This window comes from Macrotis lagotis, chromosome 2 (genome assembly GCF_037893015.1).
Source record: "Macrotis lagotis isolate mMagLag1 chromosome 2, bilby.v1.9.chrom.fasta, whole genome shotgun sequence".
NCBI classification, from domain to species: Eukaryota; Metazoa; Chordata; class Mammalia; order Peramelemorphia; family Peramelidae; genus Macrotis; species Macrotis lagotis.
The window spans coordinates 59,212,318-59,238,076 of record NC_133659.1 but is presented as its reverse complement, the minus strand read 5'-3'; the positions used below and the strand labels follow the sequence as shown (position 1 = coordinate 59,238,076).

General features: G+C 41.4%; 1 protein-coding gene across 4 annotated transcripts in view; it reads right to left on the bottom strand.

The window, feature by feature from the left end:
- The window catches only part of POGK (pogo transposable element derived with KRAB domain), a 34,868-nt gene extending 11,076 nt beyond the window's left edge, over positions 1–23,792 (bottom strand). Inside the window, exons 1-3 of one of the 4 annotated variants that reach the window (XM_074221889.1) lie at positions 23,659–23,792; positions 21,443–21,576; positions 763–889 (exon numbers count right to left, since the gene is read on the bottom strand). In XM_074221889.1, coding sequence (XP_074077990.1) covers positions 763–889; positions 21,443–21,574 — 259 coding nt within the window. In that variant the 5' untranslated portion in view covers positions 21,575–21,576; positions 23,659–23,792. Of the gene's footprint in view, positions 1–762; positions 890–21,442; positions 21,577–23,014; positions 23,208–23,292; positions 23,372–23,658 lie in introns of those variants that run through there. The other 3 variants (XM_074221890.1, XM_074221892.1, XM_074221891.1) reach the window with 3 other exon arrangements.
- Positions 23,793–25,759: the final 1,967 nt, after the last annotated feature.

The window sequence follows — 25,759 nt, the reverse complement described above, 5'->3', positions numbered from 1 at the left end:
ATGGGGAGAGGGAAGTAAGATCAGGGGAAAAACTGTACAACTCAAAATAAACAAAATCTTTATAATTCAAAAAAAGCTAATTTTATTTGTTTATTTCTCTTTTGGTCTGAATGTGACTTTCTTGGTATAATGAAATTTCAGTGAGAAAACTCCCTTTACCAATAATGCCACTCAGTAACTATTCTTCAGTTTAAGGTATGGGAGACTTAGGTAGGGGCACTGAGACTTGAGGGGCCCAGAAGTCCAGGAGAGGAAGGACTTGAAAACTCTTCCTGACTCTTGAGACTATTGCTCCATCTACTTCATAGTGCACAATCCCATGAAGAGAGAGAAAGAGAGCATGCGCACACACTTTTGGTAAACAGAATAAAATTTTAATTTGATATGTTTAATGGGCAAGTTAGGAATTCATTCCAAATAAATGGATGCTCCAAAGTACATTCATATGAAACCAAAGAATACTTGGGGTACAACCCAATCCAAGTGCTGATGTCACTGAGAGAAAGATTATGGGTCCAGAAGCACCATGTTTGATCTAATGTCATACTTCTTATGCTCTCAGCAAGGAGCATGCCCAGAGCTCACCCAGAGGTAAGACTGAGAGTTAAGTGGCACTCTCTAAGCACCAATATTTTAAACAAGAAATTAAATATGAAGAGTTGGGGAGAGAGATTACAAATTTTGGCTAGAGCTATCTTGACACAACAGAAATGAGAGACATAGATACAATCTTCTATGAAACAAAAGAAAGCAAATCTTTACCCAGGGATAGTACGGTTTCATAATTCATTCTCATGACCTCCCGATAGAGTGCCTTTTGTTGCTCAGTTAAAACTTCCCATTCCTCATCAGTGAAATATATGGCCACCTCATCAAATAGCGCTGGCACCTGAAAAAAAAAAAGAATATCCTTTACTCAGCACCTAAAAGACAATGCGGTAGGATCACTAAATTGTAATGGATCTTAGACATCACAGAATCATGGAATATTAGAGCCAGATGAAACCTTGGGAATCATCTGATCCAGGCACCTTATTTTATAAAAAGAGTTACCCATAAGCATAGAGCTAATCGAGGATAAGGGCAAGTCTAAAACCCAAGTCTCCTCCATTCCAGTTCTGTTATTAACTATACCTCCAGATTCTTCCCCTTCAGTCCCCATTTTCCAACCAGACAATATAATAGAAACGTATATTTAAGTATCTACTGTGTAAAGAGTACTGTGATAGGTATTTGGGTTAGAAACAGTTTCTCTAAAACAAGATTTCTTTCCTGAAGAAGTTAAGGATCTAGTAGAGGAATACTATCATTATAGAGAGCTATAATGCAGAATATTAAGTAAAAGTACAAAGTACATTATCATTTTTATTTATTTTTAGATTTTTGCAAGGCAAATGGATTAAGTGGCTTGCCCAAGGCCACACAGCTAGGTAATTATTAAGCGTCTGAGGTCGGATCTGAACCCAGGTCCTCCTGACTCCAAGGCGGGTGCTCTATCCACTGCACCACCTAGCTGCCCCTCACCTAGCTTTTTAAAAGTGATGATGTGGGGCAGCTAGGTGGTGCAGTGGATAGAGCACCAGCCCCAGAGTCAGGAGGACCTGGGTTCAGATCCGACCTCAGACGCTTAATAATGTCCTAGCTGTGTGACCTTGGACAAGTCACTTAACCCCACTGACTTGCAAAAACCTTAAAAAAAAAAGCTATGTGAGGTCCCAAAGGCAGAATTCCATTTTCCACCTCTGTATATTTGCTCATGTGGTTCTTCACACTCCTTAAAAATTCCTTCCTCTATTTGACCATATCTTCATCATTCAAACTATGCTTCTTCCCCTACTGTTCTTAATAATTTTCCCTCCTTCCATCTATACTGTATTTTTGTAGAGTTCATATATCTTGAGTAGAGCTCCTAACAAGGGCTTTTCCTTGTATACAGTAGATACTCAATAAACATGTTAAACTGGAAAAACAAACAACAACAAAAAACAAAACTAAAACAAAATCTAGGTGATGTCTAAGTCACCATAGTTGTGAGAATCAAATAAGGCTTTTGGGAGCAAACTGAGCTTTAAAGGATAGGAGGATACAATGATAAGGAGGATGAGGAGGAAGAACATTCTAGGAAAGGGAACCATAAACATACTCACTCTCTCAAGAAAGTATGGGGCAAGGGGTGGCTAGGTGGTGCAGTGAATAGAGCACCCGCCTTGGAGTCAGGAGTACTTGGGTTCAAATATGACCTCAGACACTTAATAATTACTTAGCCGTGTGGCCTTGGGCAAACCACTTAAAAAATCTTAAAAAAAAAAAGAAGAAAGTATGGGGCAGCCTAGGTGGCACAGTGGACAGAGCACCAACCCTGAAGTCAGGAGAACCTGAGTTCAAATCTAACCTCAGATTCTTAATAAATAGTTGTGTGACTTTGGGCAACTCACTAAATCCCATTGTCTTGAATTAACAAACACAAAAAAGTATGAACTCTATCAGATTGCTTCTCATCTTCAGGAAGGGAAAGGAAAGGAAGAAAAGTTTGCAATTCAATAAAAAAAGTATATTATTGTCTTTTCATGTAATTGGATAATATTTGACCTAGAATATGGAAGACATCATCTCTGAGAAGTTCTGGGGAAACCAAAAGACAAAAATAAAACTATCCCTTTCTGTGAGGTGCTTACAACATAAGGTAGGGCTGGAAGGATAAGATGCTCCTTAACCCTTAATAAGTTCTTAGCCTGTAGTCCAAACACTTGCTTTAAAAATGTATTTATTACTATTGTATTATGCTTCAGAAGAGCCTGGAAAGTCTTGCAACTGATGCTGAGGGGCAGAGTCAAGATGACAACAGGAGAAGAGCCTTTCCTAGGTGTTCTCTCCGAAATATTTTAAAAATCTTAAAATTATGACTCTAACTAAATTTTCAAGAGACAGAACCCACAGAAAGATCCAGTAAGGAAATTCTCCAGCCCCTAACCTAGAAAAAAGTGGAAAAACTCTACTCCATGGGATTAGAGGGGCAGCCCCCACCAGAGTGAAAAAACTTCAGCCTCCTGGAAACAGTCCTAGGACACCTGGGAGCAGTGGTTCCCAGCAGGAGAAGCAGTTTCCTGACCTGCATCCCAGGGAGCACCAGGCACAACTTGGAAGATCAGCAGAGAGACCTCTGCCAGAGCAAGCATAAATCCCAGGTCCTCAGGGCAGTGGCTGCTGCGGCCCAGATCCAGGAAATGGAAGCAGGAGCCTCCAGGCAGATGCCCCCTGAGTGCCCAGCCCACTAAAGGTAGGGGAGTGGAGAGAGACTGCCTAGGTCTGTCCTCTGTCCCCAGAACAGGACTCTGGGACTCTGACCACAGTCAGATCCTGATCACAGTCTAGGACCCCCATAGATCAGGAACCCCCAAGCCCTGTGGCAGAGGGGTGTGCTTGTGGTCATTCACAGACCAGGAGGACAGTCAGAGCCTCACACACTGAGGTCCTTGTGGTGGTGTCCCAATTAAAATTCAAAAGCTCAGGAAGCACCCCAAAACCAGGCACAGGCTGGGAAAATGAGTAAATGGAGAAAAAAGAGGAACACCATTGACAAATGCTTTGTCTATGATCCCAAGAAGGATCAAAACACTCAATCTGAAGATGAGGAAGTACAAGCTTCTTCATCTAAAGACTCCAAGAAAAGTGGCAGTTGGGCTCAGGCTATGACAGAGCTCAAAAAAAAGATTTTGAAAATCAAGTAAGGGAGATAGAAGAAAAATTGGGAAACAAATGAGAGAGATATACAGGAAAAACATGAAAAAAAAGTCAGCAGCTTAGTCAAGGAGACTCAAAAAAAGTTGAAGAAAGTAACTTGTTAAAAACCAGCGTAGGTCAAATGGATAAAACAGTTCAAAAAGTTATTAAGGAGAAGAATGCTTTAAAAAGCAGAATTGGCCAGATGGAAAAGGAGATAAGCTCTCTGAGGAAAACAAATTCTTCAGATGTAGAATGGAGCTAAAGGAAGCTGTTAACTTTATGAGAAGTCAAGATACAACAACTTCAATACCTCTAGAATGAAAAATCAGAAGAAAATGTGAAACATCTCATTGAAAAACCAACTGATCGGGGGCAGCTAGGTGGCACAGTGGATAGAGCACCAGCCCTGAAGTCAGGAGGACCTGAGTTCAAATCCGGCCTCAGACACTTAATAATTACCTAGCTGTGTGGCCTTGGGCAAGCCACTTAACCCCATTACCTAGCAAAAAAACCTAAAAAAAAACCCCAACTGATCTGGAAAACAGATTAAGGAAAGATAATTTAAAAATGATTGGGATATCTGAAAGTCATGATCAAGTAAAGAGCCTTGACATCATTTTTAAAGAATTCCTACAGGAAAATTGCCCTGATATCCTAGAAGCAGAGGGCAAAATAGAAATTGAGAGAATCCACTGATCTCCCCCAGAAAGAGATCCAAAAAAACCCAACCCCCAGGAATATTTAGCCAAGTTCCAGAACTCCCAAGTCAAAGAGAAAATATTACAAGCAGCCAGAAGGACACAATTTAAATATTGTGGAGTTGCAATCAGGATCACACAGGACTTAGTAGCAACTACATTAAAGGCTCGTAGGGCTTGGAATATAATATTCCAGAAGGCAAAAGAACTTGGAATGCAACCAAGAATCACAAAGCTGAACGTCCTCCTCCAGGGGAAAAGATGAAGTTTCAGTGAACCAGGGGAATTTCAAATGTTCCTGCTGAAACAACCAGAGCTGAACAGAAAGTTTGACCTTCAAATACAGGACTTGGATAGAGCATAGAGGGTGAAGGAGAAGGGTAAATTATGAGGGACTTAATGATGATGAATTGTATGTATTTCTGAATAGAAAAATGATGCTGATAATGCTCATATGAGCCCCCTCATGTGATTGAGCAGGTAGAAGGAGCTTATATAGATGAAGCACAGGAGAGAGCTGAATTTGAAGATAAAGTATATTGTAAAAATGGAGCCAATGGCTAAAAGGGAAATGTACTGGGAGTAAGAGAAAGGGGAGGGGAGGCTAGGTGGCACAGTGGATAAAGCACCGGCCCTGGAGTCAGGAGTACCTGGGTTCAAATTCGGTCTCATAGACACTTAATAATTACCTAGCTGTGTGGTCTTGGGCAAGCCACTTAACCCCATTTGCCTTGCAAACAAAAAAAAAGGAGAGGGGAAATAGGCTAAGATATTTCCTTAAAAAGATTTTTTAAATTTTATTTTATATTATTATTATTATTATTGCAATGAGCTATTGCAATAATATGGAATGGGAGAAGGCAAGGGGGAATGAGGGAACCCTCACTCTCATCAGAAATGGATCAGAGAGGAAACAGCATGCACACTCAATGAGGAATACACATCTTAAGGAGGAGAGAAGGGGGAAAGGGGGAGGGGGGATGTGGGTGATAAGAGGAGAGGGTAGATCATAGGAGGGAATAGTCAGTTATAAAACATTTCTTTTTAACTTCTTGCAAGGGGCTGGGATTAGGTGGCCTGTCCAGGACTGCGGGGCCAGGTGGTTGTTAGGTCTTAGGGGTGGTTGGGCTCAGGCCTCTTGGTCCCAGGGCCAGTGCTCAGTCTGCAGTGCTTAGCCACACAGGTACCCTACAGCATATTTTAGAAAAGGGACAGAGTGAAAGGAGAAAGAAAATATAATATATAGTAGTGGGGAGGAATGGACAGCGGGAATTACAATCAGCAACAGCAACTGTGGAAAAATATGGAAGTAACTTCTGTGATGGACTTATGATAGGAATATGATCCACCCGAGACAGAGCTGATAGTATCAGAACACAGACTGAAACACATTTTTCTTTCTCTTTCTTTTGCTTTATTTCTCATGAGGTTCTATATTTTTTTGGGAAGGAGGTAATGTTTACTCTTAAACAAGAATATTTTAGTAATGTATAAAAAAATCACTTGTTCAAAAATATTCATAGCAGTCCTGTTTCTGGGGGCAAGGAAATGGAAATTTGAGTGAATGTTCATCAGTTGGGGAATGGCTTAACAAAATGTGGTATATGTATGTGATGGAACACTATTGTTCTATTGGAAGCCAGGAGGGATGGGAACTCAGAGAAGCCTGGAAAGATTTGTATGAACTGATGCCTTCCTTAAGGATATGATTTCTCTATCTCATTCAACTTAGATCAATGTATACCATGGAAACAATGTAAAGACTAACAGACTGCCTTCTGTGGGGGGTGGGGGGAAGGAAGCGAGATTAGGAGGAAAAATTGTAAAAAAAAAAAGCTCAAAATAAAAAATAATATTGTGAAAAAAAAAGAACTGATGCTGAGTGGAGGGAGGAGGATCAGGAATACATTGTACACGTCAATAGCAACATTGTGAGATGATCAACTGTGGTGGATGAAGCTCCTCTCAGCAGTTCAGAAATCAAGGACAGTCCTGAGAGACCTGTTATGGAAAAATGCCATCCACATACAGAAAAAAGTATGGAATCTGGATGCAGGGCAAAGCATACTACATTCACTTTTTAAAACTTTAATACTTTTCCTTTCTTTCTCATGTTTTTCTCCTTTAGTTCTATTTCTTCTTTCAAAACTTCTTTTCATAATATGAAAATATTATACATGACTGAACATGTATAAACCATATTAGATTACTCCCTGCCATAGAGAGGGGGTGGGGTGGGAAAGGAGGTTGGTGGAAAAATGTGAAACTCAAAAGCTTGCAAAAGGATTAATGTTGAATACTATTTTTGTATATGATTGGGAAAAATATATTTATTTTGGTAAATGTTATTTTCTTATCCTATTTTATTCATTTATAACATAATTTTGAAAAGGGCTACCCAGAGTTAGTCAGGTTGCCTGCCAAAGGGATCCAGGGTCAAAGAAAAGGTGCTTTTGCTCATTAGGTTTAAAAGGATTTGACTGAATCCAATAAACATCTATCAGGTACTTATAGCATAGCAAGGTACTTTGTTAGTGGTTGGTGAAAAAAACACTAAAAAATAATTTAATTATTGCAGCCAATGAGTTTATAGTCATTGAGAAAAAAATAGCAGGAACATATATAAGTAGTCATAAAACAAAGCAAAGTTTGATGGAAGCAAAAGATAGAGTGTACTTTAAGAAAATGTGAGAGGGAAGAGAACTCTCAACTAAGGGAAACAGGTTTCAAGGAACAAGGGGCATTTGAAGGAAAATAGTTTTCATAGAGGTTTCAATGAGGAGACAGGCATAGAAAATGGTTTCTAGAGGTAAGAGATTGGAGAGTGGAATTGGAGAATAGGTAATAGTTCTGTTTGGTTGAAATCTGATTGTGGAAGACCTAAATTTCCAAGCTAAGGGTTTTTATTTCATTCTATTGCCTATTCTTTAGGCAATAGGGAGCTTTGAAGGTTTGGGGTAAGGCAGTAAATCAATCCAGTGAATCATTTATTTTATATCAACTATGAGTCAGAATCAGGCATAGAAAATACAAAAGTGAAAATGAAATAAGTAACTCTTAACCACAAGGAGTTTCCATTCTTGGGTTTTGTTTTTTTTTTTTTTTTTTTTTTTTTTAGGTTTTTGCTAGGCAATGGGATTAAGTGGCTTGCCCAAGGCCACACAGCTAGGTAATTATTAAGTGTCTGAGACCTGAATTGAACCCAGGTACTCTTTACTCTTTACTCCAGGGCCGGTGCTTTATCTACTGCGCCACCTAGCCAAGTTTCCATTCTAATAATGAAAACAGCATGAATACATATATGTATACATGAGATATATATATATATGTATATATATAAATGTACATAAATACAGAATCAATATATAATTATTTTATCAAATCCATACATGAAGGTGGTTTGTGCAGAACAGACTTGAGAAGAGACTGGATGGAAGGAAAGAATTTAGTTAAGAATCATCCAGTACAGGTCTATACCCTGAAGAGATGATGAAAAAGGGTAAAAACATCACTTGTAAAAAAATATTCATAGCAGCTCTGTTTGTGGTGGCAAAGAATTGGAAATCAAGTAAATGTCCTTCAATTGGGGAATGGCTTAGCAAACTATGGTATATGTATGTCATGGAACACTATTGTTCTATTAGAAACCAGGAGGGATGGGAATTCAGGGAAGCCTGGAGAAATTTGCATGAGCTGATGCTGAGTGAGATGAGCAGAACCAGAAAAACACTGTACACCCTAACAGCAATATGGGGGCGATGATCAACTTTGATGGAGTCACTCATTCCATCAGTGCAACAATCAGGGACAATTTGGGGCTGTCTGCAATGGAGAATACCATCTGTGTCCAGATAAAGAGCTGGGGAGTTTGAACAAATTTCAAGGACTATTCCCTTTAATTTAGAAAAAAAAAGCAATTATCTTATTGTCTGATCTTGTTTTCTCTTATATTTTTTGTTTCTTCCTTAAGGATGTGATTTCTCTCTCATACTCAATTTGGATCAATGTACAACATGAAAACAAAGTAAAGACTGACAGATTGCTTTCCATGAGGTGAGTGGGGGGAGGAAAGGAAGATTGGAAGAAAAATTGTAAAACTCAAAACTCAAATAAAATCTTGAAAAAAAAAAGAATCATCCAGTACCTGGGTGGTGGTTAGCTGAGGGGAAACAAAAGAGAGATGGTATGAAGATAGAACCAACAAGACATGCTTGTGAATAGATCATAGATGCCAAGGAGTGATGAGCTAAAGAGCAAGTCCAAGGTTTCAAACCTGGATGATTCAGAGGTGATCATTCAAGTCCATTTATTAAGTGCCTATTATATTCCATACCTACTTATGTTTAATTTCTGGGGACACATAGAAAGACAAAACAAAAAGAAAACTAGTCTCTGCTCTCCAAGAGCTCATAGCAGATTGAGGAACACCACATGAAAACAATTGTGTACCAAAGAACAAAGAATAAATTGGATAACCACAAAGGGAAGGCACAAAGATTAAGGAGAATTGGAAAAGGGCTCTTTTACCAGGTGGGGCTTTGGCTGAGATGTGAAGGAAGGCAGGAGGTGCAAAAGAAGAAGGGCAGAGTCCAGGACTGGGGCAACAGCCAGGGAAAATGCCCAGAGTTGGGCAAAAGGCCAGTATTACTGGATCTTGGAGTATATGGAGGGAATTAAGAAAATAAAAATAAATTAAAGTAGAAAGGGTCCAGGTCAAGAGTCATGAGCTGAAACAGAAAAGGCGAGTACAGGGATAAGTTTGGGGGGAAGGTGATGAGTTTATTTTGGAATAAGCTGAATTTGACATGCTAAGGGAAGCGAGCAGATAGAGATGTCAATAAGGCAGTGAGGGACCAATTAAAACTGGGGTCTGGATAGATACAGACAGGATCAAAGGGTCACAGGTTTGAAGTTGGGAAAACCTTATAAAGATTGCCTTCCTAGACTGCCTTTAAATCCCAACTAAAATGCTAGTTTCTATAGGAAGCTTTCCCCAATCCCATGTTTTCCCTCTGTTAATTGCATTGTATATATTTGCTTACAGGTAGCTCCCCCTAGCATCCTTTCACCTCCTGATAGGATGTTAAATTCCCTAGAGGACTGGAACTCTCTGTTGACTCTTTATGTATTCCCAAACTTAGCAAAAAAGTAAATGTTAATGATCTGTGGGAGAATGGAGGTAGAGCCAGGAAGAAAGTCAGGAGAGGCCTCAAAGCTAGGAAAGGTACTAGAATTGAACAAGGAGAGAAGGTGGGTGGTCAGTGATATGAAATGTTGTAGAAGGTCAAGAAAACTAAGGACTTGGATATGGCAATGTTGGAATTAGCTAAGAAGTTTCAGGAGAAATTGGGTAGTAAAAAAAACACACCACATTTTTCCTAGGATCATTGGATTATATGGTTTTATCTGGAAAGGATCCCAAGGAATTAAATTCAACCTCACATTTTTATAGATGGAGAAACTGAGGTGAGATTGGGAATTAAGCAGTGAGATTAAGCAATTTAGTGGAAATTCACAGGTGACTGGGAGAGACTAATCGATAGGAGTGGGCAAAGAATCTTATTGTCCGGGGTCAAAAAGAAAGTGGGGAGTGAAGAGTTGGAGACAATGGGATCTTCAAGGAAAGAAAACTACTGAGCAGTACATAAAGGATAAGGTTGGGCCTTAGGGCAGAGCTGAGATTAAGGGTTGACAAAATAGGCAGTTTAGTAAACTGCACAGCTATGGGGTACTCCTTAATGATATTCATGAAGGCCAGAAAAGTCCCCTCTCCAAAGCTTCTAGGTATTTATTTTGTGATAAGCCAAGTCACGTGTTACAGTGAAGGCTCAAATTGCACTCTGGGGTCGATTTTTAAATATTGCCTAGGGCCCACAGATGCCTAGTCTAGGCTCTTTTCTAGGGAACCAATCCCTCAGAATTTCACCCTCCCTTTTCCCATCTCCCCTCTGCAGAAGTCATAAAATGTGGCAGAAGATAGATTTTTAATTTTTACAAGAGTGCCCAATTCGACCCTTCTCACAGACAGCAGAGGAAGACAATCATTCTCCCTGAGGGTAGATTTGTTTTGCAAATAGGACAAGCTGGCTCCATCTCTGGATGGGAGAGCTCTGTGGTTTTCAAAGGCAAGAGTTTCTCTTTTTTTCAAACAAAAACTAGTTTTTGATCACAGAAGTCATAAAGATGAAACTCTGAAACCTCCCCTTCCCCAATCTTTAAAAAGGATTTTTTCCTGGGGGGTGGGGAATCAGAGGAAGGATATGAAATGTATATGTTTGCATATGAAATGTATGTATTTAACATCCAAGTCAAATTTGTGGATTTGTATAAAAAAGGCAAACTAGCCTCCCTTCCATTTGCATGGGAAAGTCACAAGGAAATTCTCAGTAAGAAAGAGGAAGGTGGTGGCTTTTCTGCTTCCTTCTGCACTTTCTAATTTCTCTCCACCTTCTAGGGCTCTTGAATGGAAAGTCATTTTTAAAACAGCAGTGCAAAGCAGCCTCACAACTCCACCCCATTCTTGGCTATGAATCATCTCATAACTAAAATATGTACTTTCTTTTACCGATGTTTTTTTCCTTTCTGGCTCCTACTGGATTACAGAAAGTTGGAACGGTTAAAGAACTTAAGATAACTTATCCCCTTCTCTTTTCTAGTATAACAATTACCTTAGTAACAGCCTTCACCTCTAGCCTGAACTACTGAAAACTCCTTAACAGAACTCCCTATATCCAGTCTCTGAATTGACATCACCCCTTCCTCCCCTCCAGCATGGTCCACATAGCTGCCAAACAGAAACATCCCTACCCAGCTCAAGAAGCTTCAATGACTCCTCATTGTAAGTCCCTTTGGTTAAAAGTACAAAACTCCTTATATTTAAAATGTGGAGCGACTGCTCCCCCTCATGTGCTTTACAATCCCATCCAAACCAACAGTCAGTCCTCTATATGTGACATTCCACCTGCTGATTCTGGATCTGTGTACACTGTCTCTCCATGCCTGGAATTCTCTCCTTCCTCACTTCAACTTCTTGGAATCTCTAGCATCCTTCAATGCTGGAGCTCAAATATCATCTCTCTCAGGAGCCTTTTCCAGATGCCTCTCACCAATCACTATTTATTTATGGTATATGTATATGTATGTGTACACACACACACACACACACACACACACCTCCTTTTGTTACTAGTTAACTTTCCCTCATCCTCACCCAGTAGCAATATGTAAACTCCAGGAGGACTGAGACTAACTTATTTTTGCAATCCCAACAATTAGCATAGTCTTAGGGAAATACTAGGCACTCATTGACTAACAGGAAAATGATTTGCTAAGTAGTGAATTCAGGTCTTGAATTCAAATAAAAAAAAGTTTCCAGGCTTTAATACCAGTGTTCTTTCTACTGTACTCATCTTTGCTTCCAAAATTTATCTCTTTCCCTAAGTTTCCTACTACTGTTGAGGGTGCCACCATCCTCCAAGACTCTCAGGCTCTCCCAGCCCCCATATCCAAGCTGCTGCCAAGTCCTTCTGACCTTGCCTCCCACCTGCTCTTCAGTTTCCCCTTTGCCACACCTCTTGTCAGTTTCACACCTTTGCCAATTCTTGTCAATTTCCCCTTTGCCACATCTCTCCTCAGTTTCACATCTTTGCCAAATCTTGTCATTTTCACCTTTGCCACACCTCGTCAGTTTCCCCTCTGCCACATCTCGTCAGTATCACAGCTTTGCCAAATCTTGTCAATTTCACCTCTGTTACACCTCTTGTCAGTGTCACAGCTTTATCAAATCGTGTCAATTTCATGTCTGCCATACCTCTTGTCAGTTTCACATCTTTGCCACATCTCTTGTCAATTTCCCCTTTGCCACATCTCTCCTCAGTTTCACATCTTTGCCAAATCTTGTCATTTTCACCTTTGCCACACCTCTTGTCAGTTTCCCCCTTGCCACATCTCTTGACAGCTTCCCCTTTGCCACACCTCTTGTCAATACCACAGCTTTGCCACATCTCCTCAGTTTCCCCTCTGCCACACCTCTGGTCAGTTTCCCCTCTGCCACATCTCTTGTCAGTGTCACAGCTTTGCCAAATCTTGTCAATTTCACCTCTGTTACACCTCTTGTCAGTTTCACATCTTTGTCAAATCGTGTCAATTTCATGTCTGCCATACCTCTTGTCAGTTTCACATCTTTGCCACATCTCTTGTCAATTTCCCCTTTGCCACATCTCTCCTCAGTTTCACATCTTTGCCAAATCTTGTCATTTTCACCTTTGCCACACCTCTTGTCAGTTTCCCCCTTGCCACATCTCTTGACAGCTTCCCCTTTGCCACACCTCTTGTCAATATCACAGCTTTGCCACATCTCCTCAGTTTCCCCTCTGCCACACCTCTGGTCAGTTTCCCCTCTGCCACATCTCTTGTCAGTGTCACAGCTTTGCCAAATCTTGTCAATTTCACCTCTGTTACACCTCTTGTCAGTTTCACATCTTTGTCAAATCGTGTCAATTTCATGTCTGCCATACCTCTTGTCAGTTTCACATCTTTGCCACATCTCTTGTCAATTTCCCCTTTGCCACATCTCTCCTCAGTTTCACATCTTTGCCAAATCTTGTCATTTTCCCCTCTGCCACATCTCTTGACAGCTTCCCCTCTGCCACATCTCTTGTCAGTGTCACATCTTTGCCAAATCTTGTCAATTTCACCTCTGCCACACCTCTTGTCAGTTTCACATCTTTGCCAAATCTTGTCAGTTTCCCCTTTGCCACATCTCTTGTCACTTTCACATCTTTGCCACACCTCTTGTCAGTTTCCCCTTTGCCACATCTCTGGTCAGTTTCCCCTCTGCCACACCTCTTGTCAATTTGAGGTCTTTGCCGTTTCTCCCCAATCTCACCTCTGCCTCATCTCTGGAACATTCCTTTCTCAAGGTTTCCATCACCTTGCCCCAAGCATAGCAATAGCCTGTTGGTGGGTCAGCCTTCCTCAAGTCTCTTGCCACTCTAATCCATTTAGCCACCAACGTGATTTTCCTAAAGCACAAGTCTGATCATGTGCACCGTGTCATCCCTTAATAAACTCCTGTGGTTCCCTATCATTTCTAGGATCACACATATAATATCCTGTTTGACTTTCAAAGGTCCCCTTTACCTTCCCAGTCTTCTAGTGCCTTCCCCCTCAGATATACTATGATCCAGTGACATTGTCCTTTGAGCTGTTTCGCTTCATATCTGGACTCCAGGCATTTTCACTCTCTCCATTTTTCCACTCACCCCATCGGACACTGCCTGACAAACTCTATGTGCATGATACATATATACTAACTGTACTATATTGTAAAACTCATCATATGCCTGGGTATAAATTAAGATGGTGAGATATATGGCCACTATGTGGCTTACAAATGTGAAGCTCAGAGAGAAATATGGAAAGGTCCACATGAATTCATGCCTAATAAAAAAGAAAACCTCTAAATGATATGTATATACCGACCAGAGCTTAAAACATTATGCTGCTACAGTCAAGTCCTCTTTTGATGCCTCATCATGGTCTGGAGGTGACCTTGAATTTTAAGTGGAGTACAAGCTCTGGCATGATACTGAATTTGAAAGAATTCAAGAACAGGCCTGAACGGCATTGTGTCTGTTGTTAAGACAAACAGCCTAGCCAAATGCTGACGTTCATTACCAGGTGGCTGACCACTTGAGGATATTATTTTTTCCTACCGCAAGTGATCACCCAGTTCAAGCCAATCCTGTCTGGTAAGCAGGTCCTTAATAAATAAAGCATTTATTATTCCTCAATTCGTAAATATTTAAAGGTTATGAACAAGGAGTCTTCTAGGGAAGAAATTTAAGCTATTAATAGCCACAGAAAAAATGCTCCAAAGCACAAATAATTAGAGAAAAGCATTTTAGACAAACTATGACTCACACATAACAAAATGTTGGAGGGGTTGAAGGAAAATAGGCACATTGATATACTATTGGGGGGGGCTGTGAATTGGCCCATCTATTCTGGAAAACAATTTGGACCTATGCCCACAAAGTTACTAACTAATGTTACTAATGGGGATATCTCTTTAATCCAGAGATTTCACTAGCAAATCTGACCCCCAAAGAGATCAAAGAAATAGAAAAAGGGTCAATATACACAAAAATCTTTGTGTGTCAAGTAACTGGAGACTGGGGGGTGCATATCAATTGGAATGGTGAACAATATCCCGTATATTGTGCTGTAATAATGACAATAACAATAGTTAACATTTTTATAGCACCTTCTCCCTGCCAGAACCTGTGCTAGGCAGAACTTTATGAATATTAACTTTTCTGGTCCTCACAACAATCCAGGGATAGATACTACTGTTATCCATATTTTTTAGATAAGAATTAAAGAAAACATAGTTTAAGAGAAACCTGAGAAGACATATATGAACCGATGCAGAAATGAATCAAATCAGGAGAATAATTATACTATAATAACACAATAAAAACAATAATCAACTCTGAAAAACTGAAGAACACTGATCAATGCAATGAGCCACTGTGATTCCAGAAAAATGGCTGATGAAGAATCCTATTCACTTCCTGGCAGAGGAATGAGACACACATTTTTGGCTATGTCCAATATAGGAATTTGTTTTACTTGGCTATATACATGTTTTATAAGGATTGCCTCCCCACTTCCCCACAAATTCAGGTACAGACATAAAGATTAGATAAGGTGACCCTTTTGCTGTATCAGTGTTTGAATGTTTATTATTTTATTTTTCTAAACTTGTGATTTTATTGGTCTAGAGAATTTCAGCTTTATACCTTTGTAGGCAATTTATAATTTAAACTCTTGCTGAGGAACTGAGAGAAGCACACTGTGTCAAAGGCAGGACCCAACCCCTGAGATCCCTGACTTAGAGAATGGCGTTTATTATATATTGATGCTGCTTTTAAATTGCAAACTTGATTAAAATCATACTTTAAATACTTTGCTTTTGTCACATTTCTATTGAATGTTTTTGTTTTAACTTAAAAATATATATATATTCCTGAAAATTGAACCAAGTATACTGTCAATGACTCAATCAGGGAAAAATGACCAGTACTTCCCTTCTTCTCTCCTAAAAAAAGTCTTCTATCTCCCTGACCTCCCTTTAATTTATTTCTTTAATTATCCTTCCCCTACATTTGAATCAATAGAGTTAACAACTGTCTTCTTTACTGTAGCTCCTTTCTCTCCTGTAATTGCATTATAATAAGACATTTCTGCCTGTGATGAAACTGAACCTATGTGGCTTGAGAAGAGATATCCCATGTGCTCTTAGTGACTGGGTAGCAGATTTCTAATCAATGAATCAGCTCTTTAGCATTTTAAGCATTTTCTCTAAGAATATCTTATGTATGTATATAGTCTTATATTAATTTTCAGAAATAATTAATCTTTTGATTTTATATCTCTTATAACCTCTCTCCATTTCATCTCTCACAGAGGACCAAACCTTATAACAAAAAAACAAGAAAAGAAAATGCTTCAGTTAAACTGAATGACAAATGGAAAGTTATTATATGTACTTTGATCCATCTACAATCCATCTCTGCCAAGAAGGGTAAGGCAGGTCTCATTTCATCTCTTCTTTGGGGCCAACCTAGTGGTCTGCTTGCTGCTGGTCTGTCTCCCCTTCCCAACTACCTGGGTAGGCATTTGGACATCTGCCTCTTCTTCCCCAACTTCCCTCATATTATACAATTGGGTCTTTTCTTCTTTTCCTTCCTGAGTCTCCCTACTGCTTCTTTCCTAAAAAGGTAGCTCTAATTGTATGCTGCCAGGCCCATCTACAGTCTGGAGACCAGGACCTATGGGCTGCTGTTGGCATCCTTAAAAGGCCCTATCAGTACCTAGAACAGCTACACCACACCCATAATAATGGAAAGATGCCTAAATCAGATTGCCTTCCATAGAAAGGAGGGGGGAGGGAAGGGAGAAACACTGTAAAACTCAAAATCTCACCAAAAAAAAAGTTGGTAGAAGGTTCCATTGAATGTAACTGAAAAACAAATAAAATACTTATTTAAAATCAGGACCTAGTATAGGGTCAGAGGATCGCAGATCCTGAGCTACATGGAACCATAGAGACTATGTATTCTACCCTCCCACCCAAATCAATCAAACAATAAACATTTTTAAACAAAAAGAGGCAACAGACAGCCCTTGCCCTCAAGGAGCTTGATGATGATGTTTATCCTTTATTCTGGAAGAAGACAATGATATCAGAAAGGTGATGCCATAACAAGCAAGTGAGTTGGATCTGAGTAAAGGGGTGCAATGCTATGACTTTCTCCTCCAGAGCCATTTGGGTTTAGTTGCCCAGGCAAGTTAGGCAACAAGGGTTAAGTGACTTGCCCAAGGTCACAGAGTTAGTATTTGAGGCTGGATTTGAATTCAGATCATTCTGACTTCAGTGCCACTGCTTTGTGCCATCTAGCTGCCCAAGGAATTTACGATCTTATGGAGGTTCAGAAATTGAGTTGCAGAGAGGTTAGTTGATTTGTCCAAGGTCATACCAATAGTAAATGCCAGAGCACAGTATCTAATACAAGTATAATTATACAAGGAACAGGTGCTTAATAATTGCTAGACTGAATGAAACTTAAAGTACTGAAGATGTGAAGACTGGAAGCTGGTACAGTTGTCATCTGTTCCCTTTCTTACAACAGATCTGAGGGTTTTAAAACAATTCACATGGTGTTCAAAAGGAAGATAGTTCAGCAGCTCAGAAGCAAATTCCAAAGCAATATTCCCTTCAAGCAGCCCAAGTCCACAGGCTAGATATGATGTCCAATATAGCCAAAGGTAAAAAAGGGTCATCAATTCTAAGTCACAGAAGTTTCTTTAACTCCTATGTTCCCTCCTTCTCACCTTTTTGGTCCATTTCAAATATATAGCTATAGATGGTGTCTGTCTTTCTCTCCCCACCCAAAAAGCTTATCTAATCATTATTAAGTTAGCTATCTGATTTCTAATCAATCAGCTCTTTAGCATTTTAAGCATTTTCTAATAATATCTTATATGTATGCAGTCTTTTATTAATTTTCAGAAATAATTAATCTTTCGATTTTATCTCTTATAACCTATCTCTCTCCACTTCATCTCACAGAGGACCAAACCTTATAAAAAAAACAAGAAAAGAAAATGTTTCAGTTAAACTGAATGACAAATGGAAAATTATTATATGCACTTTTACCCATCTACAATCCATCTCTGCCAAGAGGGGTAAGGCAGGTCTCATTTCATCTCTTCTTTGGGGCCAACCTAGTGGTCTGCTTGCTGCTGGTCTGTCTCCCCTTCCCACCCTCCTTTTTTTTTTCTGGATCTAGTCCCTCTAATCTGTCTTTCTTCCATCACTACAAGACTTCCTGATGCTGGGAACCTAAAATCCACTCTCACTGTTTACTTGAACCTCTTCATTTCAAGTTCAAAGAAGCACAGACCCAAGTTAGAAGGGAAACCAGCAGCCTTTTGAACCAATTTATACCTAAAGAAAAAAAGAATCTACTCTACAATATATATATATTTGACAAAATTAAATAATTCATCCTTTGTTTTTGAAGACTTCAAATGTGAGTCAATTTAAGGTAAACTTTAATCCGTGGGTGGTCCTGCCTGACAGCTAATATCTGTCTGCACTTTCCACCATTTTGTCCTCTTGGGCCAAACTGAAGCAATCTTCTAAATGACAATCTTGAAGACAGTGACTATGCCCCTTCCTACCCTAAGTCTTCTTTTTTCCAGATCATACTTCCCCTGAACCTTCAGTTATATTGCTATGGCATGAACTCAATTGAGGTAACATCTTCGATGCCCTCCTTTGGATACTCCCAATCTTATTGATGCTCCTTTTTTAAATGAGATGTCCTACCCTTAACACAATCTTGCAGATATGATTGGACCATGGTATATATATGATTCATACAGTAGGACCATCAACTCCTTATAACTTAGCTTTTTGGGTGCTAACTCATTGACTCAAACTAACCTTTCAGTTCCCTAAAACATCACCTTTTTTTTTAGATGACCTATTGCCTGCAGTCATATCTTCTTTTTTACAAGACATCCCAAAAGTCTTAGGGCAGTTTTAAACTTTAATGAGGTTTTATTATTTAAATGTGTCAAGCCTTCCAAAGAATCTATTTGTATTTTGATAGGGGACCTTAATGCTTTTACCCAACTAATGAATGATAATTTAAAAACCACACTAAGATTTTTGGGACACTTTTTTTAAAGCTGATTTTTTAGAACTCATGTTTATAACTTTACATTTCTTTCTATTTAAGTTCTTCCTCTTAGATTTAAATGGATATTTATTTACTCTACACTACCAAACTGTCTTTTTGTACCTTGACTTTTATCCAATCCCCCCAGCCTTGCATCACCTGCAAAGCTGTTAAGCATGATAGCTACCCCTGTATTCAAATCATTGATTTAAAAAAAATGTTGAATAGGAGAGGACCAAGCAGAGATGTTTTCAGGTCCCTTTTGGTCAGTTCTTAGCAAGAGCTGGGGACAGGGAACCAATAGGTTTCCTGCTTAGGGATCCCTACTCCTTACGTTAGAAGGAAGGATGGAGAAGTCAGAGCAGAAAGATCAAGGCAAGCAAAGGCTACTTCAGACCAATGTTGGTGGGTGGAGGAAAAGAAAGAACAAAGATTTAGATCTCCTGGTGAGATGAATATTGTATCTTTGTTTTTTAATTTCAGAAGGTCAGAAAGAACATGAGCTTATGATGTACACCTACACCCACCTGTGTGTGTAGGCGGAGAGAGAGTATTAAACTGAAATGCAAATGGAACCAGGAAAAATGGCATTGTTGCTGATTCTAGATAACAAGGAACTTGAGAAATCAGTAAAAACGTTTAAGTATGTAAACAATAACAATTATTGTCACTTCCATAAACTATTTTATTATTTATATCTGATCTTCAAGGCACGAAACAATAAAGACATTAAATCATTCACTACATGCAATATGAATATAATTCTAGTTTTATTTGATTCCAATACCCCAGGTTGTTTTTATAGTCTCTCTTACTCAAATAGGATGCTTGTCAACTCACAACATTTCAAATTTAGTGAGAACTGAACAAGAGCCTCATGGTCCAAAGCAGATACCACAAAGCTGCCCCACCAAGCCCCTTCCCACATCCAGATCAATTTGAAATGAAGCTCTTTTGTTCAGTCAATAAAAAAAGGTGTTCTAAAAAGCCAACAATAACAGGAACTAGAAGGAATGCCTCTAAAACCTCCCCACCCATCCCAAACATAAGGGCTTTGGAGAAAAGACACTACATATGAAGGCATTAATGTCTTTTAAAGGGAAATTTAATTAAACCAAGAATCGTGAAGGATGAGAAGAGCAGGAACATGCTTCTCTGGATGAGATGAAGATTTCAAAATCCTTTTAGGCTTCCCTTTTCTTATCTCCTCTCAGATTTGCCCCTTGCTACCTCTCAACTCCACTCTTCTAGGTCCAGGAACATTATTCCTGCTGTTCTCTGGCTGCCCAGAGTCAAAAAGAATCATAGACTGAGAGCAGAAAGAGAACGCAGAAGTCATCTAGTCCAATCTACTCATTTTATATGTGAGAAACTGAGACTGGCCAGTTTCTCTGCTCCACTGCTCAGGTCTCTCCACATCATTCAAACAGCCAATAGCTACACATTCCCCATCCTTCTCCTCCATCTTTTGCACCTATTCCCTCAGGTCTGGTTCTCTGACATGAATCTAACAAATTAATCTACACCAAGATATTAATGGGGTTTTATGATTTAAATGGGTTCAGTCTTCCAAATCATCTATTTGAATTTTGACAGTGATATTTGGTGCTTTTGCCCAACTAATGAATGATAAATGTTAATCTTTCATTAGAAATTATTGCTTTAGGCAGGTGGGGGGAATACCAGATGGTACCTTTTAAATCATCTCATACCTCTTACTCATCAGGCCAGCCCTATCTATTTATAATATCTGCACACTTGGTCCCCTTGTGGCTCACTTAAAGGGAGTCAAGGGATGAATGAACTTTTGGGGGAAGAGTATCCCAATTTAAAACAATAACCTATTATTTTACATAGGCTATAATGGACTATTCACTGCAGGGCAATGTCCAAGGAACACTGATATTTTTTACCGGATGATCAGCTCTTCCCAATATAAACTCCTTTAGGTCTTATCTCCATATGACTTGAGGCCTTAGGACATAGGAAGAGTTTACTAGATACTTGGTGATGAATGACTACTCATATCAAGTCACTAGCACCTGATCAGAAAAATTACCATTCAACAAATGGATTGCTGGTGTGTTGGCTATAATATAGGAAAACAGACAAAGATAACTACAGAAGGTAGTTACTAGGTAACTACAGTTACAAGGTAACTACAGAAATCACTTTATCACAAATGTATATTCAGTTTCCTCTACAAACTTAAAGAAAATAACTGCCATGGAAATAGAATCAGAGGACTTTCTCTTAAGAATGTTGGTATGGCACACAAACAGAATACATTCTGCAGTACACATAGAAATTCCAAAGAATTGCTTTAGTCAGCCCCAATCACAAACAGAACAAATATTTTGTAGGAGGGGAGATCCTCCACAAATACAGAGCTGTTTTAAAAAACTGCAATATTATTGCTTTCAAAAATGACATGGGAAGCAATTATGATGGGAAAAACCCAATAATTCTTTTTTTTGGGGGGTGGTATACATAATTTTGGGGGAAATATATGCATACCAGACTATTATTTTCTCACTAAATATGGTTAATAGCCAAAATAAGTCTTATTTCTTTTTTTTTTAGTTTTTTTTGCAAGGTAATGGGGTTAAGTGGCTTGCCCAAGGCCACACAGCTAGGTAATTATTAAGTGTCTGAGGCCGCATTTGAACTCAGGTCCTCCTGACTCCAGGGCCAGTGCTGATAAATTTTGTTTTCAAACCAAATGTAATTCCCCTAGTGAATGGCCTCCATGATTTTATTACTCACCCAACCACCTTCTGCACAGATCCTCACTCTCTGCATATCCATGGATCCATCCTCTATTTCCTTGGTCTGAATTTCTTCTTCTTCTTCCTCTTCTTTCAGAGGAAAAGGGAGAGGAAAGGTGGTGGAGTCCATGTCTAGGAAGAAGATTCATTTCAGAAAGATCCAGGGCTGTGCTCAATTTCAGCGTGAGCTGTCCACCAAAGAGAGTTCCATTCTGAGGCCTGGGACAGGAGGGCTGATTCAATAGTACACCAACTCCTGTGAACCAGGTACAGAAGCTTCAAGCAAGAGGAGATAGGTTCAAAGGACTCAGAGTGGCAAGGGCCCAAACCCTGTGATTTTACTGAGGGCTTGAGGTTGGAACAAATTCAATGATTTGGTATTGGTTACACAATGATTAAGTTTGAGATTCAAACCCAGGTCTTCTGATTCCAAATCACCCACTTTTAAGAGAACCAAGACTCTGGTGTGAAAGGGGCTTAGAATACCATTCAATTTTATGAGGAGTAGGGTGAGGATGGAGTCAAAGAATCATAGGCTCATAGACTCGAGTGGGCCATCACCTTAGTTCAACTCCCATTTTACAGATGAAGATGTTGAGGCTCAGAAATTTGAAATAATTATTCAAGGTCATACAAGTCTGTAAATGGCAGAACGAGGAATTCCAATTAAGATCCCCTGCCAGCAAATCTTTCTATCATACCAAGGGTTTTCCCATAATAAACTCAGTTTATTCAGAGGGGGCTGGAAAATCTGCTTTCTCTAAACCAGACCTCACAACTGAAAGGCATGTGAAAGTATAATAATACTATAAGTTTTTATAACTATTCCTGGTCAAAGGTTGATGTTTCTTAGCTATTGTGAGGAATGGAATGTGTCCTCCTTCGACTTTGAAAAGATGAGTCTTGCCCTCTTTAATCCGGGAAAGAGCCAAATCCTTTACAATTTGAAAGGAAGCTCTGGTCCTGCCCACCAAATCCGAGAAACAATTCAGTCCTCCTTTAGACTTGAAAAACAAGTCCTCACCTTGCCCTCCTGGCACTTACACTCAAATAATAATAATAATGTCACATCCCTCAGATAGCAGATATTGGAGCGGTCTCCAGGCGGGTTTAAGGTTATGTCTACTCCGGTGGTGCACAGTCTATTCCCCCGCCCCCATCTCCTTCAGCTCGGGGAGATCCGTTTTGAGATGGTCTCCGTGACCTACCGGAGGGTTTGGTAAATCCCAAAGAATAAAATTTCCACGTCAAATCTAGTGTTATTAGTGGTGCTGTTATTTTACCCCTGTATTTCAGGTTCTTACTTTTAGGTTAACAGACTTATAGGGTAAATTGAGGGAAAATGTCCTCTCTAGCCTCCTGTTTTCACTGGCCTGCTGCAGAGGTCCCCAAAGTCTCAAGTCATGGGGAACATGCTCTTCTGAAAGCTGCAGTCCGAGTTTGAAGTGGCTGAATTCGGGGATTCCCACTGGACTCAAGGCCCGAGTTCAAATCCTACCTCAGACATTCTGGCCAAGACTCTCGACCTCCTTCGTTTATAAAATGAGAACAACGGTACCTACCTACCTACCGGGGAGGTGGTGGCGAGGATCGAAAGAGATTACCAAGGACGGGGACGTGCCCACCTTACGGCCTGTCTGGAGCTTACTGCCAGGATTGTTGCAAGGGGAAAGGGGGCGTCCGGGAAGAGCAAAGGAGAAAGCAACTTGTTCTGGGGCTGTTTCACGGAAATGGCAGGAAAGCCGAGGCCGTGCAGCGGGGCCCAGGGCCGGCTGGGGGTGGTGGGAGGGGCCGGGCGGCCCGGGGGGGGGCCTCTCCGGGGCCCGGGGCCCACACGCCGGCTCTTACCGCGCCCGCCCGGAGCTCTCCAGCCATCTTGTCCCCTTCCTCCCCAGTCCTGCGGCCGCGGGCCCGGGTCCGGCTCCCCCATGGCCCCGCCGGCCTCCTCCCTGCGCTCATGCCCCGACCTCGGCCCGCCATGCACCTGCGACCCGGGGGGCTGCGGCGGCCGCGGGCGCGGCTGCGGGCGGTCAAGGCCGCAACAAAGGCGGCGGCTCGGGCTGCGGCCCGGAGCCGCTGCGCCCCCCCAGCCCGGCCCCCGCCCCTCCCCGCCCTCCCCCCGGGATCGCGGTGGGGGTGGGGAGGAGGAGCCCTCGGTGCACGCCCCTCCCTGCCCGGAGCTGTCCGCGCTGCCCGGGGGCCGCTCCCACTCACCGCCGGAGGCCGGGGCCGGGGCGCGGGCGGCGCGGGGCGGTGTCCGGAGCGCCGGGCCGGGGCTCAGGGCGCCAGCCTCCTCGGCCGCCGGTCCCGCCGATCCTCTCCCTCCCCGCCGTCCTCGCGTCCCCTCCGGGAGAGAGGGAGGGAGGAAGGGACACGTGGTGGGAAGGAGGGAGGGTCCGGCCGGAGCTGAGGGTACTGGGAGGCGAGGGAGGAGCGCTGATGTCAGCGCCGGGCTGCGGCGCCTATGGGCAGCCCGGGGCTCCGCGGGCCCAGGACCCTCCTCCGGCTCCCGGCTTCCGCCGGGCTCCATCCTGCCCCCTCCCCCCACCTGCGCCGGGGCCGCGGGGGCTCCCTGCGCCTCCGCTCCGCGCCCCCCGGGCCCTAGTGTGGTCTGGGAGCCCGGCTGCGGAGAAACCGCAGACCCTGCTCCCCCGTGTGTGTCTGCTGGGGCCGGAGCACACCCAGCGCCCCCAAGCTGGGCACAGGGCCAGAACCCCGAGGCCCAGCCCTCGGGGGCAGCGCGCACGGAGGGGCCGACCCTTGGCATGAACGCGCTAACAGTGAAAGCTCGGCACCCTGGATCTCCCGGCTGACTGGAGCAGGGCAGGCTTGGACTACCGAGCCCTGCAGCCAGGTGGTCCGATGCCACAAAAACTGGAGGGGGGGGGTGATCTTCCAGAATGTGGATGCCAGCTTGGGGTTTGCTTAGAGAGCTTCCAGGGATGACTGAGCTGTCTCAAGCTGAGCACTACTCAGTCTGCATCGTCTTCAGAGATTTCTTCCTCAGTCCTTTCCATTTTTTTAGATTCATGTGGATCTTGTTGTGAGAAAAAAATCCAATCCAAACAGAAGAAACCATTATAGAGGGGAGAAAATAACAACACATTGGACAACTTTTAAAAACTGAAGATAGGGGTGACTAGGTGGTGCAGTGGATAGAGCACAAGTCCTGGAGTCAGGAGGACCCGAGTTCAAATCCGCCCTCAGACATTTAATCATTCCCTAGCTGTGTGGCCTTGGGCAAGCCACTTAACCCCGTTTGCCTTGCAAAAACTAAAAAAAAAAATTGAACATAATTAGTTTTCATCTTCATTTAAACTCCACTCTTCCATCTCTGGATATGGATAGTATTTTCCATCATAAGACTTTTTTTTTACGTGGCAAATGGGGTTAAGTGGCTTGCCCAAGGCCACACAGCTAGGTAATGATCAAGTGTCTGAGGTCGAATTTGAACTCGGGTCCTCCTGACTCCAGGGCCAGTGCAGCCCCCATCACAAGACTTAAAACTATCTTTGCTTATTGTCGTGCTGAAATGAGCAAGTCCATCGTGTCTGATCATCCCCCCATGTTGCTGTTAGTGTGTATATTGTTCTTGTGGTTTTGCTCATTTGACACTGCATTAATTCATCGAAGTTTTCTAAGTTTTTCTGAAATCCCATCCCTCATGATTTCTTATATAACAATAGTGTCCCATCACACACACACACACACACACATATTTATATATACCACAACTTACAATTTGTTCAGTCATTCCCCAGGATGGACATCTTCTCAATTTCCAATTCTTTGCCACTACAAAAAGAATTGCTATGAATATTTTTGTACATGTAGAATTTTTATCTTTTTTTATAATCTCTTCAGGAACAGGCCCAGTAGCTGTATTGCTGGCTCAGAGGGTATGTACAGGAGAGTGTATTCTTACAAATAAATTATAAATTTTGCCTATGCTCCTAGAACATATATATATATAAACATTTTTTGTGGATCTAAGAAATGACTTTAATTTAGCATTTCACAAAAGTGCTTTTTGTACATACCATATCATTTGATCTTTGGAACCCTGAGAGGAGATGAAGTGGGTACTTTTATTAGGGTCATATTCCCTAGTTTGTTTAAATGGAAATTGAGGCTTACCAAAGTTAAGTAATTTGCCCAAGGTCACAGAGTAAGCAAATATCAGAAATAAGATTCACACCCAGGTCTTCAGCTTGCTCCAGCAACAAGTCCTTTTCTATAACCCAATGCTCCCTTTCTTTCCCCTACCTCCTTGTTATTCTAGCAGCTGGACCTCTTATCTCCAGAATTCATCAGA